At 44.1% G+C, this 16,326-nt stretch overlaps 1 protein-coding gene across 1 annotated transcript; it reads right to left on the bottom strand.

The window, feature by feature from the left end:
• Nucleotides 1-1,781: 1,781 nt before the first annotated feature.
• LOC133348591 (carcinoembryonic antigen-related cell adhesion molecule 2-like) lies at nucleotides 1,782-15,650 on the bottom strand. The gene is made up of 12 exons (XM_061561496.1): nucleotides 15,361-15,650; nucleotides 13,174-13,318; nucleotides 12,960-13,075; nucleotides 11,748-11,886; nucleotides 11,300-11,415; nucleotides 9,883-10,021; nucleotides 8,449-8,564; nucleotides 7,383-7,521; nucleotides 6,156-6,271; nucleotides 4,066-4,204; nucleotides 3,574-3,670; nucleotides 1,782-2,779 (listed from the first exon to the last, which is right to left on the bottom strand). The coding sequence occupies exons 3-12, from the start codon at nucleotides 13,008-13,010 to the stop codon at nucleotides 2,620-2,622; spliced, it is 1,212 nt and encodes a 403-aa protein (XP_061417480.1). The 5' UTR covers nucleotides 13,011-13,075; nucleotides 13,174-13,318; nucleotides 15,361-15,650; the 3' UTR covers nucleotides 1,782-2,619.
• Between the last annotated feature and the right edge of the window lie 676 nt (nucleotides 15,651-16,326).

Here is a 16,326-nt window from a genome sequence, read left to right as displayed (position 1 = left end):
TCAAGGTAGCGTCATTCTTTCGATGACAGCAGATACCTGGTTATACAAGTCCTCTCCCCGAGTTGTTCCTTTCAGGGACTCCATGGTCAAAAACTCATCTGTTATCGCAAAACTGTCGTCAATGCCTCAGATAAAAATGAGGAGCTGAGCAGCGTCTTTTACGTCCGTACTTTCATCCAGTGCTAGTGAATATAATTCAAAGGAATCAGACTTTTTGTTTAATTGACTGGCTATATTTTTATCAATCAGTTCCACACGGCGAGTCACAGTCCTGCGTGATAAATTTACTTTTTCAAATTTGCTTTTGATCTCCAGACACAAGATGTCTGCTGTCTGTACCATGCATTCTTTTACAAACTTGCCTTCGGAGAAAGTGGTAATGAGTGATAATGTTGGTGAAAAGAAAGTTTTAAAGAAAATTTTGATCGAAGTGAAGAAGGAAATTAATGAAAAGTTTGTATAATTAATGATTTTTCAAACTTTATTCATGTTTTCTGTGCTTAAAACTCTTTAAAAAAACTGTGGGGTCTAGAACGGACTCGTGAAATTCGGAGAAAACTCGGAGTTAAGTTTTGTTTGTTTTCTTGAATTACACAAAGCGTAACAGTTATGTATGTCACTTTTGTTATTTAAAATTCCTAGTAAAATATTAATTTTGTGAGTGTAGTCACACCCCTCCCCCTCATTCAAGCCGTAATTTAGAGACCGAAAGCGCCAAGTACGTAAATCGCTAACATAAGAACCCGTCAATCTCTTCTCGCATCATTCATACGATGATGCGGTGAAGTAAACGTTCATACGATATTACGGTGAATACTTCCAAAAACAATACTGTACCCAAATATTACTGTTAACTTACTTTCAATAGAAACATGAATTGCTCATACGAATATTCTCTCTCTCTCAGAATCGACCGACTGATGTAGCAGACGAAACAATCATCTTGTTGAGCGATTCTAAACCTTGATGCGGCAATGTTAGTTTTCTCTGTTGTTCAAGGTTTTCTCAATGTTATTCAATTTTTTTACATTTAGATTACTATTACACTGAGTTCTATGGTGTAATTAACTATTTTTGTGCTTAATAATGTAAAAAAAAACAATATTTATATACAGATCGTAGGAGTCTGGAACCGATTAATTGTATTTACATACAATCCAATGGGGAAATTAGGTTCGAGTCACGACCAAATCGGGTTGCGACCAAAGTTATAGAACGAATTATGGTTGTTGGGGCCGCTGGCCCCCGAGGTCTCTCCCTGCTGGGCGCCGACTGCAGGGGACTGCCGTTTCCCGACCCCTCACTGGTGTGCGAACAGCTGCTGCCGCCGCTGGGCTCATCACTCGCGGGGTAAGGGCTGTCGCCCGACGGCTCCCCTCCCTGGGTCGCACCCCCGCGAGTTCGCGAGAGAGGCATGGCTCGTCGCCGGCTCCCGGACACTGCGTTGCCTCTCTGCCAATCAAACGCGACGCCTCCCCTCACACAGTCCCGTGCAGCAATCACACGCTCTGAACGGGGGGTCAGGGGTCGGAGGGCGAATGACGTTGCTCGCACACGCGCGGCCGCCGTGAGCGGGTGATAACGCTCGTTTAAAGGGGCCGTGGAACAGGTGTTCACGGTGGGTGTGAGCCCTCACACAGCACGAGTTTCCCCGGCGACAGAACGGAGCGTGCACCCGTGGAAACACCGACCACCCACGTTACGAGCGCACACACACACAGCACCACGCGCTTTCACCCACTTGTCCAAACCACACGAGGCTGCGATGGGTTATTAATGATTTATTATCGGCCGACTGTGGTTCACTGGTGGGTCAGTATGGATCGGCAAGGCAGGTCTACACTATCGCCCAAGGGTCTGAACCCGATTTATCTAATTTGATAGGCTCTAAGCGGTTCTGGTTTCTCTAGCCTCTATCCCAATACTCTCTTTCCTCTTACCCACGGTTAGATGCGCACGGCGTTCCGGTGGTCTCGTCCTCGCGGCTCACCTCGACGCGTCACACGGACGTTCGAGTGGCCGAGCTGGAGACCGTCCCGAGGGCTAACTTTTGGAGCAAGAGAGGGCTCTACCTGTCTGCGCCCCCCTTTTATCGTTAACCTACATCAAAGAAAGCCACCCCGAAGGCCTTCTCGGCCAATCAGGTCGCCGTACCGGTTCAGCCGCATTCCCGGTTTCCCGAACAATGGGCCCCCGCTGGCTGCGGCGCTGGTCCACGTGCGCTTTTGCTATGCTAATCAGCCGCGGTTTCCGTAACAAAGGGCTCGCCACGGGCTGCTGCGCGGCGGCGGCCCCCGAGCACACCCGCTATGCCAATCAGCCGTCCACCCTGGCTTCTCCCCTCGTTCGTGGCTGCGGCCCCCCCTGCCTGCCTTGCCGATCCGTGTGTGTGGGGGGGGGTGCGTTTCAACCGTGGTGGCTGGGCAGCCCCTGCCGGGACCATGAAATCTCAACCCAGGTCACAGCGCCGCGGTGCGAATTAGCATCGGGGGAGGTCACCCAATTCCCTGGTCGCAGGAAACCGTGAAGATTATCCCTATGAGGGCTTTCGGGTGAAAACCTGTTGGCCAGGTGACCTCCCCTCCGAGCTCTATGGGGTTGAATTGTGTGAGGGTGTGTTTATGTGGGGAGCGGTGAGGGGGAAGCGGGGTCGGCCCCGTCGCTTGGTGGTGGCGAGGTTGTAGATGGGGCGCCCGCCGAGCAGCTTCGCGGCGGCAGCATCACATGTTCGTGACCAGAGGCTCTACTGTACACCACACTCCCGGTCAAAGTGTGCCATCTAATGGGGAAATGGGGGCATTACAGGAGGAAGGTAAATTTTAATTTACTAATAATATTTGGACAAGTTCGGCGGGCCGGATTAAAAAGCCCAATGGGCCGTATACGGCCCGTGGGCCGTACTTTGCCCATGTCTGGTCTAGTGACTTCATCAAGGCTTTAAAAATCTGTGGACTACCTGACTGGTTGTACTTCCGGAGTAGATCCTGCATCTCTTATGTCCAGCAAGCAATGCATTATTTCTGAAAGCCCTGAGGTATACTTTTTTTGACAGCCATGGTAAGGAGGCCAACAAACCGGTGATAACATTCTGGATTCAAATAACTTCGTTGATGGGTTCCCTTTAGCAGTCCCTGCCAGCTTTGGGCAGGTTCCACCGTGGGATTCGTTTCAACATCACAGGGATTTCAATGTTGACGTGGGTGATGATGGGTCTATGTTGAGGAAGCTCGCGAACACATATTCCGGCATGCGTTGAAGTGTGCTTCCACTTCGTTCTTGGTAAATGATGGTCAGGTCTGGGTTGTAGTTGCATTTCCAGCAAGCGGAGTGGAACTTTTATCAATGTTTTGCATCGAAGACCATTTTCAGATCTCTCTGTGGACATCCAGTCCATGAGGTCATCAACTCACTACACTTGAGAACCAGGATTAATCATAGGCCGCTGCCTGGATTTGAACCCAAGTCTCAGCGGAGTCAGTACAGCTTTCTAATGTGTGAACCACTCAGTCACCAAACCAATGATGAAACTCTGTGAATAAAAAGTGTGCATGGATACAGGATTGTGATACTCACCCTCTTTTGTGGATGCAGTAGATTGCCACAATTATTAAGATTATTGCTATAGCACCAACAACTCCTGAAGCTATATAGATCCAAAACAGCCATGGACCTGAACGTCCCACAGACACAACATATCCACAGATATGTTTTGGCATACAATAGAAGGGGGAAATAAAATATGACCTCAGCATACCTGATGAGCATTAACCATCTTTGAATCTTGATACATTCTAATTGTAATGGAATCAAAAATATGACACCTGAAATAAATATATATACAATATTTAAACTGTACTTATGTTATGAAAAATAAGAATAGGTGTTACCCTTTCTAACAATAAAATAGGTGTTAAGATTTTCAAACACCAAATATATATTTTGCATTAATTAGCAAGAAACTGAAGGCATTGAAGAGAAGGCACACATGTGCAAGGCAAGGTTGGCTACGTTTTGTGTGAAACAAGTTATTTTTACATGCAAGGTTGAGTTGTGAGCTGTGCATACCCTTCACGGTGATGGTCACTGTTTTAGCCACAGACATCGAACCGTCCTCCAATTGAGCAACACACGTGTATGCCCCTGAATCTAACGAGGACACGTTTAGGCGAGTGAGAATGTGGCCATCTTCTTTCCGTTTGCCATCCTTCACAAGTGGAAATAATAACAAATGAGCCTCAGATACATTATATCACGAAAATGTGTGCTGACAATGAAAATAATTGGACACACATCCCCATCAGAAATAACTAGCCAATGTGAAAACTACAAAACTACATGAACAACAAGGAATACCCTAATTCAGACATGGCATTTAGACATGATCAAGTGAAAACACAGCAAGGCTTAAGTCATGGTAGCTAATTCAGTCCATCTTGATGACAGAGCTAAGCCCTCCTCATCCAATGATCTCCTTTCACGAACATTGATGAACTTGTTAAAAATTATTATGATGATAAATCAGTCACTTAAGATGAATAACCATAACGCTCTTATTTCATATAGCCGGATAAGAAAATCAACAGTGTTGAAACGTGTTATAGTTGAATGCTACATTTTTTCCACCCATCCAAGGAGGCAGTAGATGATGTATTAATCTCCATGACACTACCATGATGCGTAGGGATAGCATATTCATCGGTGATGTGTTTGATGGTTTTGACCACATTCGCAGCATGGCGATTCTTTTAGTTTCCATTCGTGGAAGGTGTTCATCATTATGCTGAACAATCACTCTTATTGTAATATCATGGCTTGGCTTCGCGAACGAAGATCTAGGAAGGACATCCACGTCTTCTGCAGGCACGCTGGTGGCTGAAGAGGCCTATGCGGGACAAGCAGGTCCTGCCACAACAGCTGCAAGTATAGGTCTCATCTGGGATGGGTGCTGAGGGATCATGGTTCTTCCTCCTCCTTTTGTCCACCATACGGGCCCTGCGGGTATCTTCGAAGAAGGAGGTGGCCTGGTGGACTGTGCCGCCAGGAGTTGCGATCAGCTGCTTGTGTTGCCCACTGACGGTGATCGATGCAGCAAGCAGTGAGGGACTTCTTCAGGGAGTCTTTGTATCGCTTTCGTGGTGCCCCTATGTCGCGATGGCCAGAGGACAGTTCCCCATACAGCACAATCTTAGGTAAGCGGTGGTTCTCCATCCTGGCGATGTGCCCTGCCCAACGAAGCTGTGTCTTGAGGACCATGGCCTCGATGCTGATGACCTTCGCTGAATTGAGGACTTCAGTGTTGGCGACGAAGTCACTCCAGTGAATATTGAAGATTGTGCGGATGCAGCGCTGATGGAAACGCTCGAGGAGACTCAGGTGACGACGGTACGTGACCCAGGACTCAGCGCCATACAGGAGAGTGGTCAGCACAACAGCTTTGTAGACGTTGACCTTTGTGGCTCTTTTAAGGTTTCTGTTGTTCCAGACACGTTTGTATAGTCTGCCAAATGCACGGTTTATAAATCTTCTTGGTTCTTTCGGTAAAGTCACGTAGAATGGAAATAATAAAATAATAAAAATAAAACTTTATAAAATAATTCTCACGACGTGTCTTCTCGACTACAAATACTGATATTACAATAGGAGGGCGGCATCGGGAGCTGCTTTTGCTGACGATGCCGCCCTCCTATTGTAATATCAGTATTTGTGAAAATCACAGACCAAAACAGAGGTGATAAATGACAAGAAGCTGATGATCAATATTGACAAATATTGACGTCAGTGATGTTCTGATGGCCTTTGACCAAAGCACCAAGAATGCTCCGATCTCATCAGATCTTGGAAGCTCAGCAAGGTGGAGCTGGATAATGATTAGATGGGTGACCACCATGCAGGTATTATAAGTTGTGGGGCTATATTGTGTGCAGCAAATGTTAGAGCAGCAAAATCAATTATTGGAATATATTTCAATGCTCCCATGTCTATGTTGCCCGCCTTCACCAACCAACACTGACCAGCGTGGTGAAGTATGGTTAAAATAATCCCCACGACCTGCACAGCATGTGGAGGCTCTCATTCAGCAGTGGATTGACAAAGGATTGTAAATGTATATGTATAATGTCCTGATGATGTTAGCAGTGATGATGGTGATGCTGTACCTTATTCCAATGGTAGGTGGTTTTTCTAAACGCTCTTGCATTGCACGTCATCGTAATGTTTTCTCCTTCATTGACCTCTCCATCAGGAACTCCCAGTATCTGTACCTCGTTAATACCTGGGTGAATCCAGATAAATCAAAACGCACAGGTATATATTTCTGAACACTGACACATTTACAATGATTCCCTCCCCACCACCCTTCCAATTCCCCTTTTTAATGTACCCACAATACCAATAATCCCTGTGATCGCTTCCTACACTAACAGTACTGGCTGATGTTTTCCCACATAAAAACACCATTCTTGAGAACATGTTAGCATTATATGCTTTACTGCTGGGGGCTTAATTAAAGCCTCGTTTTAAACTCACATTTACCACACCAGAATGATTGTTTTGTGGTTAGAGGGCACACATGTGTAGTGAAATAGAATATATCACTACGGCGCATAGCGCTAGATACAGTAGTATGAGGGAATGTGGACGTAGCAGCCAGCACAACATGTAATGCCACGCAGTGGGTGACTAGGGTGCGTGGTGCTGGCTGCTGGCAGAGAGGGGCATGAGTCCTACCGACAGAGCAGGGTATAGCAGCTATGCCGCCAGCACAGCATGTAATGCCACGCAGTGGGTCACTAGGGGGCGTGGTGCTGGCTGCTGGCGGAGGGGGGGGGGGCATGTGGGGACACGGCACCCCGGCCGGCTGGCGAAGCACGTGATGGGCCGGGGTGAGGGATGTAGGGCAAAGGTGACCGAGGGGACACGGGGAGCATGGCCCAGGACCTTCTGGAGGGTTCCAGAAGGGGGCGTGGTTAAGTGCGGAGCCGGGCAGGTGTCACGTGGGGGCGGAGCAGGGCAAGTGTCACGTGGGGGCGGAGCAGGGCAGGTGGCATGTGGAAGGTGGCCCAGAACTTCCTGGAAGGTTCCAGAAGGGGGCGTGGCCGAGGGCGGAGCCAGGCCACGCGAAGGGGCATAAAAGGGACGCCCCGAGGCTGAATCGGGGCTGTCTACAGGTGGAATGTAACCCGAGGTGCTACGTCTTTGTCTTCGTCTGTCTCCGGCGTCATGGGCAGACAGCATGTTGGCTGCTCTGACCCGTAAATAGTTATCCCGTGTGTGAACAGTGTGTAAGATATATAGTGTAGAATAAACGTTGCCTCCTAAAAGAGTGTCTCGGAAGAGACTCAGTACACATGTACAAGAAAGGTTGAGTTGTGAACTGTGCATACCCTTCACGGTGATGTTCACTGTTTCATCCACAGACACCGAGCCGTCCTCCAATTGAGCAACACACGTGTATGACCCTGAATCGTATGAGGTCACGTTTAGGCGAGTGAGAATGTGGCCATCTTCTTTCCATTTGCTATCCTTCACAAGTGAAAATAATCACAAATGAGCCTCATTAGTACATATGTTATGAGTAAAAATTGTTCTGATAATGAAAATAATTGGATACACATTCACATCACAAATAACTAGCTAATGTGAAAACTGCAAAACTACATGAACAACAAGGAATACCCTAATTCAGACGTGGCATTGAGATATAATCAAGTGAAAACACAGCAAGGCATTACAATGCTAACATGAGAACATGTTAGCATTGTATGCTTTACGTGACTTTACCGAAAGAACCAATAAGAAGATCATGGTAGCTAGTTCAGTTCATCTTGATGACAAAGCTAAGCCCTTACTCATCCAATTACCTCCTTTCACAAATATGAATGAACTTGTAACAAATTATTACGATGATTATGATGATAAATTAATGACTTAAGATGAATAACCATAACGCTCTTATTTCATATAGCCGGATGAGAAAAATCAACAGTGTTGAAACGTCTTCTTAGTTCTTTCGATAAAGTCACGTAGAAGGGAAATAATAAAAATAAAACATGTGAAAGTTGAATGCTACATTTTTTCCACCCATCCAAGGAGGCAGTAGAAGCTGTATGGATATCAATGACACTAACATGATGCGTATGGATGGCACATTCATCGGTGATGTGTTTGATGGTTTGGACCACAATCGCAGCATGGCGATTCTTTGAGTTTCCATTCGTGAAAGGTGTTCATCATTATGCTGAACAATCACTCTTATTGTAATATCAATATTTGTGAAAATTGCAGACAAAAACAGGTAGTAAATTACAAGAAGCTGATGATCAATATTGACAAATATTGACATCAGTGATGTTCTGATGGCCTTTGACCAAAGCACCAAGAATGTTCTGATTGTAAATGTATATGTATAATGTCCTGATGATGTTGGCAGTGATGATGGTGATGCTGTACCTTATTCCAATGGTAGGTGGTTTTTCTAAATGCTCTTGCATTGCACGTCATTGTAATGTTTTCTCCTTCGTTGACCTCTCCATCAGGAACTCCCAGTATCTGTACCTCGTTAATACCTGGGTAAATACAGATAAATCAAAACGCACAGGTGTATTTTTATGAACACTGACACATTTACAATTATTCCCTTCCTAGCTCCCTTCCAATTCCGCTTTTTAATGTTCCCACAATACCAATAATGCCTGTGATCGCTTCCTCCACTAACAGTACTGGCTGATGTTTTCCCACATAAAAGCACCATTCATGAGAACATGTTAGCATTGTATGCTTTACTGCTGGGGACTTAATTAAAAACTCGTCGAAAATTCTCACACTTTCCACACCGGAATGGTTATCTTGTGGTTAGAGGGCACACGTATAGAAACAGTGCATGTGTGGAGACAGTGCAGGTGCAGGAACAGTGCATGGCCTAGTGGTCACGAGGAGTAATTACAGGGGTTAATATTAATAAAGGGCGAGTTGTGACAAGGGGGAAACCATTTGGGAAGTTCAGGAACGGGCCAAAGTTCGAGAAAGGAGGCGTGCCTGGGGGCGGAGTGAGGGCCACGCCGGGGATAAAAGGAGGCGCGAGGCAAGGTTCGGGACTGCCGTGGGATTGGGGTCGACTGTCTGTGGACTGTCGCCGTCTTCACGCTTTCGCTGTCTTCGCATCGGCGCTGTCTTCGCGTCGTCTCCACTCGTGTGCCATCCCTGGCCCAAGTTACCTGCGTGTCATCCCTGGCCAAGTTATCTGTGTGAAGCACCCTAAATAAAAAATAAAGCAACCCTCTACAGTTTGTGTTGTCTGAGAGTCATTACACATGTGTAATGATATGGTGACACCTGCTGGCCTGGAAGGGGAATCACAGGTATGGGCACGGTTAAGTAACAACCAATCAGAGAAAGAGGTGTATCTGGGGCAAAGGTAAAAGGTGGGGCTAGCCGAGAAACTCCGGGAACCTGCTCGAAGGTTCCACGAGAGGGAATGGCTGGAGGCGGGGCCTAGCCACGCCTGGGGGATATAAGGGGGAGCGGACCCGGGGCTCGGGGCTCGTGTGTGGGGTCTGGGTCCTGGCTACGTCGCTGCTCGCCGTCATCTCTCTCCGTCGTCTGGCCACGTGGAAGATCTCCTGCGTGGTTTCCATCGCCATCATTGTCATGCGACCAGCCAGCGGCGTAGCCGAGTGAGGCCGATGAGACCACGCCGAGTGATCGGCTGCGTGTAGCCAGTAGAGACGTTAATATCTAGAGTGGTACCCAGTGTAAGGAAGAATAAGTGTTGGCCTGTGTTGTGCCCAGTGTGAGTAATAAAGAAGAAGTACCCTCTACACGATGTGTAACGGAAGTCGCTCATTACACATGTACAAGGCAGGTTGAGTTGTGAGCTGTGCATACCCTTTACGGTGATGTTCACTGTTTCATTCACGGACATCGAGCCGTCCTCCAATTGAACAACACACGTGTATGACCCTGAATCGTATGAGGTCACGTTTAGGCGAGTGAGAATGTGGCCATCTTCTTTCCGTTTGCCATCCTTCACAAGTGAAAATAATCATAAATGAGCCTCATTAGTACATATTTTATGAGTCAAATTTGTGCTGACAATGAAAATAATTGGATACACGTTCACATCACAAATAACTAGCTCGTATGAAAACTACAAAACTTTCTAAACAGGAAAACCCTAATTCAAACATGACATTCAGACATGATCAAGTGAAAACACATCAAGGCATTAGTCATGGTAGCTAGTTCAGTACATCTTGATGACAGAGTTAAGTCCTTCCTCATGCAATCACCTTTTTTCACGAACAATGATGAACTTAAATCCTGACTTAAAGCTTTCGTGACTGCAAGAATTCATATTCTTTCGGTCTTTTGGTAAATTAACATAGATAGGTTCAAATAAATAATCAACAAATAACATCAGGATGATGACGACCGCTTGTGTTGCGATCGAAACGTCGTAGTTTTTTGATATTTTTTTTATTTTCTTTGACCCTATCTACGTGACTTTACCGAAAAACCCAAAGGAAAATGATGAACTTGTTACAAGTTATTATGATGATGATGATGATGATTCAATCACTTAAGTTTAATGAACATAACGATCTTATTTCATAGAGCAGGATTAAAAAAAGCAACAGTGTTGAATCGTGTTATAGTTGAATGCCACGTTTTTTTTCAACCAATCCAAAGAGGCAGTAGATGCTGTATGGATCACAATGACACTGCGATGATGCCAATGGGTGGTGCATTCGTCGGTGATGTGTTTGATGGTTTGGACCACAGTCGCAGCATGTCCATTCTTTGATTTTCCATTCATGGAAGGTGTTCATTATTATGATGAATAATCACTCTTACTGTAATATTAGTACTTGTGAAAATCACAGACAAAAATACAGTTCATGGTCTATATTGACAAATATTGACTTCAATTATGTTTTGATGGCCTTCGAGAAAATCACCCAGAATGCTCCGATTTCATCAGATCTTGGAAGATAAGTAGGGTTGAGCTGGAGAGTCCTTATATGGGCGACCACAATGCAGGTATCAGCTGTGCAGCTATATTGTGTGCAGCAGAGGGTAGCACAGCAAAATGCATTATTCTAATGTACTTCAATGCTCCCATGTCTATGCTGCCCACCTTCACCAATCAACACTGACCAGAGTGGCGAATTATAGTAAAAAATAACTGCTATGACCTGCACTGCATGGGGAGGCTCTCATTCAGTAGTGGATTGACAATGGATTGTAAATGTATATGTGCAATATTATGATGATGTTGGCAGTGATGACGGTAATGTTGTACCTTATTCCAGTGGTAGGTGATCTTTGTAAATGCTCTTGCATTGCACGTCATCGAAATGTTTTCTCCTTCGTTGACCTCTCCTTCTGGAACTCCCAATATTTGTACTCCATCAATACCTGGGTAAATACAGATAAATCAAGACGCAGAGATATATTTTTCTGAAAATTGACAATGATACAATGATGCCCTCCCCTTCTCCCTCAATTCCCCTTTTTGAATTTTACTACAATACCAATAATCAATATGATCCCTTCCCACACGAACAGTACTAGCTGCTGTTTTCCCACATAAAAGCACTTCCTAAGAATGTTCGCTATGTATGCTTTACTGGTATGTGTTTCATTAAAACCTAGTTTCAAAATTGATGGCATTTTACACACCAGAATGGTTGTCTTGGGGTAAGAGGGCACACATGTACAAGGCAGGTTGAGTTGTGATCTGTGCATACCCTTCACGATGATGTTCTCTGTTTTGTCTACAAATATTGAGCCTTCAACCAATCCAGCAACACACGTGTATGACCCAGAATCAGATAAGGACACGTGGAGGCGAGTGAGAATGTGGCCATCTTCATTCCATTTGCCATCCTTCACAAGTGAAAAGCATCACAAATGAGCCTCAGTACATCCTTTATCAGTAAAATGTATGCTGAAAATGAAACCTATTAGATAAACATTCACACCCCAAATAATTAGCTAAAGTAATAGCAATATTTGTGAAAATCACAGACAATAGAGGTGATAAGTGACAGTAATATCTGTTGGCTTTTGACCAAATCATCCAGAATGTGCCCAAATCTCATAACATCATGGAAGCTAAACAGAGTTGAGCCTGGATAGTGCTTGGATGGGCTACCAGCATACAAGTATAGCAGACACTCTCCTCACCAACACTTAAAGGTTACCATTCTAAACAAATCCGGGTGAAATTAATCCTTGGTTCATATTATTGGGTCTTTCGGTAAAGTCACGTAGATAGGTTCAAAGAAAATAACAAAAAATAACAAAAAACTACGACGTTTCGATCGCAACGCAAGCAATCGTCATCAGGAAGAAAATAGCAGGAAAGCTGCTGAGGCAGGATGTTTTAAAGGTTTGAAATGGGTGTAGCCCAAGGGTCATAAGCGAAGTGGGCGGGGCTAGTGACGTCAAGTGAGGAATTTGCATGTCAATGTAAGATCGTAGAGCTACCTCCACGACGACGAAGCTGCAGAGGTGGCCATTGTAATGTGAGAGATTAGCATGTCAATGTAACCTTTTAAACATCCTGCCTCAGCAGCTTTTATCCTGATGATGATTGCTTGTGTTGCGATCTAAACGTCGTAGTTTTTTTTCTTATTTTTGGTATTTTCTATGAATCTACATACAATTTTAAAATGCTGTTGATTCTCTCTTCAACACACCGGTGGGCTAAAGAAGTGAATAATTTTGTCCTTTGAAAAACGTGACACATTTTTTACTGTTTGGCCATGTCAGGTGGTGGAGGGTTACGACACATTTATAAATAACGCGATCTGACCCAAAAACCTATTTTATGAATAAAGCTTTCGTGACTGCAGGGATTCATATTCTTGGTTCTATGTGACTTCACTGAAAGACCCAAGAATATGAATTCCTGCAGTCGCGAAAGCTTTAAGTCAAGATTTAATCCCTGGTTGTACCTTATTCCAATGGTAGGTGATATTCCCAGATGAGCTTGCGCTGCACGTCATCGTGATGTTATCCCCTTCGTTGACTTCCCCATCGGGAATTCCCAGTATTTGTAGCCTCTCAATATCTGGGGTAAAATGCAGACAGGCCACACAGGACTCTTTCTATGAACACCGATGCATTTATAATGGGCAAAGGGTGTTTGTGTTAAACACGAGTACTTACAATGCACGTTTATGTCATGTTCTGCCCGAACTGTGGTCTCCACAGTATCACGAGCTTGACAACTATAAACACCATTTTGATTCCGCTTAATATCTGGGATCGTCCACACGTTCTCAGTGCGTTCATCACCAAGCTGAATTGACTCCTGAAGAAGCAATGAAATATTTTCAGGTTATACAAAAATACGTAATTTTGTTCAACAAGAAGAGTTTGCTAAGGCAATTGATTTTAATAGTTTTCCTTGCATCTGCAATTTTCATGGGGTGATTTTTTTTTGTTATCACCAAACAATAATAGAATAGAGCTTGCAGGATACATTACATATTGCTGCACTTTACATATATATTGTGTTAATCCATTTAAGGGCGCTTAATTTTTTATTATAAAACCTCAACCAATTACTATACAATCTATCAGATACTCTTTGGTTCTTTCGGTAAGGTCACATAGGTAGAAAAAATAATAGATTACGACGTTGCGATCGCAACGCAAGCAATCGCCTGATGACGATGGCTTGAGTTGCGATCGAAACGTCGTGATCTATTCTTTTTCTACCTACGTTACTTTACCGAAAGAACCAAAGAGTATAGATTCCTGCAGTCACGAAAGCTTCAAATCGAAATCTATCCAATATCTTAAAAATACGAACTCTCATATACAGAGGTTGTAAGATTGACAATAAAATACTGTTCTTTCAAAAAAGCTTGTTACTTTGAACATTGGTAGCACCATCTATTGGACATCTTTACTCTTAACTGTTAAGCAATTTTCTTTGTACCATGGAATATAAGTAGAGAGATTATTTGGAACACATGGCTTAACAGGTCACCTCATTTTGGAAGAGCTATTCTCTCAGCATTTTTTTTTAAATGAGACCTGTCCCTCCGGATTACCACTTTTGGTACATTTGCTAAATGTTAATACTAAATAAGTCCAGTAGATGGCAACACCGACTATCAAAAACAGTGTTTACTAAGGTACAATCCTGTTTTGTCTATGTTAACATCAGCACACGTTCGATATATTGCACGCTTGTGAGTGTAAGCTTGATAGACCCACCATGAGGCAACATCCGCTTGGAGTGCAGCACCTAAACTCGCTACAAGTTTGGTCATAGTGTTATGTATATCGTTTATTGTTCAATTTAAATCACAGTTCCTATGATTACTGTTGTTACATTGTTTTTATAGCTTTATTTGAGTGATTTGAAAACATATGGTTAATCTAAATTGTCTTATTGTTGTTGGCTTGCACCACATTGTGATTTTTTTACACAGCGTTTTAATACTTTTTTTGGGGGGGGGGGGGATACTTGCTGGTTTATTCCAGGATGTTTCTGTTACGCGTCATCGCTTTGGGATGTTCTGTGTTCATATTTTGTTTGTTGCGGTTGCATCCGACTTAAGAGCCGCATGGCTCACAGGGCTCTACCTAATCAATGAAACTTGAAACTGTCGCTGAATTCGAGCAGGCTGCTAAAGTTGTTTTTACTTGCGTCCATATCTGTCCATATGTATTATGTGCGTTTGTAGATTTAAATTTCCCATGAACCTAACTAAATGGAGGCTCCATTAATGAACTGGCTTGTCATCCAAGAGAGCCTATTTGATGGACAGACTGGCATCAGCCTGGGGTGATTAATTTGCTAAACTACAATCCTGAGTAAAACTAAACTGCATGAGTGAGCTGAAGCATGGCTTTGCTCTTCACCACCCGGATCACTTTGGTCCTCTGTACGACGAAAATTCCGTTACTGATTGACAGATTGATGAACAAATAAAGGTTCTTATATGTTCAGGACTGCAGTTTTAAATGATTCACGCTGTCCATGGGATGGGCTGGTATGGGCTTGCACGAGATATACAAGCAGTAAAAACTTCTCTCTCATGGTAGTATGAACGCATAAACTATTTTCAATTCCGTTTTTTTTTCTCACTTGGGTAAAGTCATGTCACATGTAGCTCAACAGCAACAACACAGTGCCCTGCTGCTTTCAGTCAAAAATAAGTGCTTAACTCTTACAATAAAAAAAACATAACACAAGTGTGCTGAGCTTGATTGAAAAAACGATGGATACGTTATATTTTATATACATGAGGATGCTTTTTAACCATGATATGTGGTGGAAATCGATAAGCGGTTTCATCAGCAAGAGAATGGGCAACCAAACTTGCCAAGCACACGCACCTGGAAGAAGGTGTATATAATATGAGGTAAGAGACCATAAGTGACGCAGGTCAGTGTGACGGTGTCTCCCTCCTGGATGAAGTTCGAAGGAGACACCTCGAGGATGGTAGGCTCTGCAAGTAGGCCACAGAGAAACGGGTTACAAAATATACCGAAAGTTAACCATTTTGATTTTACCAGATGAGGTCCACTGAACTATATAGCTCTTTTTTCAGAAGCGGCCTGGTCACAAATTAAAGCCCCAACGAACAGCACATTTACATTTGCATGACCGTAACCCACAAAACTTTAGCATGAATAATATCAGTCTGAAAAGCCGATGTGTTCATTTTCTGGGATGTTTATAGCAGTTGGCTTGAAGACAAAGTGCCCCAAATATTAATACTGGCCTTTCAGCAAATCACCGGCAATGTACCTGATTTTGTCAGATGGGTGACAGCCATACAAATATGACAGGTCGTAATGCTACGTGATGGACAGGAGAGGGTAGTGCAGCAAAATCCACTGTTATTGATTGCCACCAAAACCAGTCCACACTGATCTGCGTAATGAAATATGATCAAATAGCCCCCACAACTTATACGGTGTGGGGAGGCCCTCATCCAGCAGTTGCTTAATCATTTCAACTTGTAATGTGCACGGTGTTGGCTCACTCTCAAAGAGAGGGAACAACTCAGATGCACCAGGAACCAGAGACAAGCAGGAAGGGAGTCAGGTGGTGAGTTTGTGTGTTTTCAGCCAATTAATGAGTGTTTTCTCGTGGGAGGAAACCGGAGCACCCAGAAAAAAACCCACGTGTGCTATGGAGCGCACACTATCCCATACAGACGGAACAGGTGAAGTCCACATTTGCTGTACCACCTTCTCCTACCGAGTCAGCCAGGGTATGGTATCTCGAAACCCACGGGGGACGGAGTTTCACAACATTTGTGTGATCCGCCAACCATCGCTACCTCCACGGCGCTG

The sequence above is a fragment of the Lethenteron reissneri genome, chromosome 27, assembly GCF_015708825.2.
Source record: "Lethenteron reissneri isolate LAM-NWPU_2019-01 chromosome 27, ASM1570882v1, whole genome shotgun sequence".
NCBI lineage: Eukaryota > Metazoa > Chordata > Hyperoartia > Petromyzontiformes > Petromyzontidae > Lethenteron > Lethenteron reissneri.
Note: the sequence above shows the minus strand (reverse complement) of the source record. Positions and strands in the feature narration are given on the sequence as shown.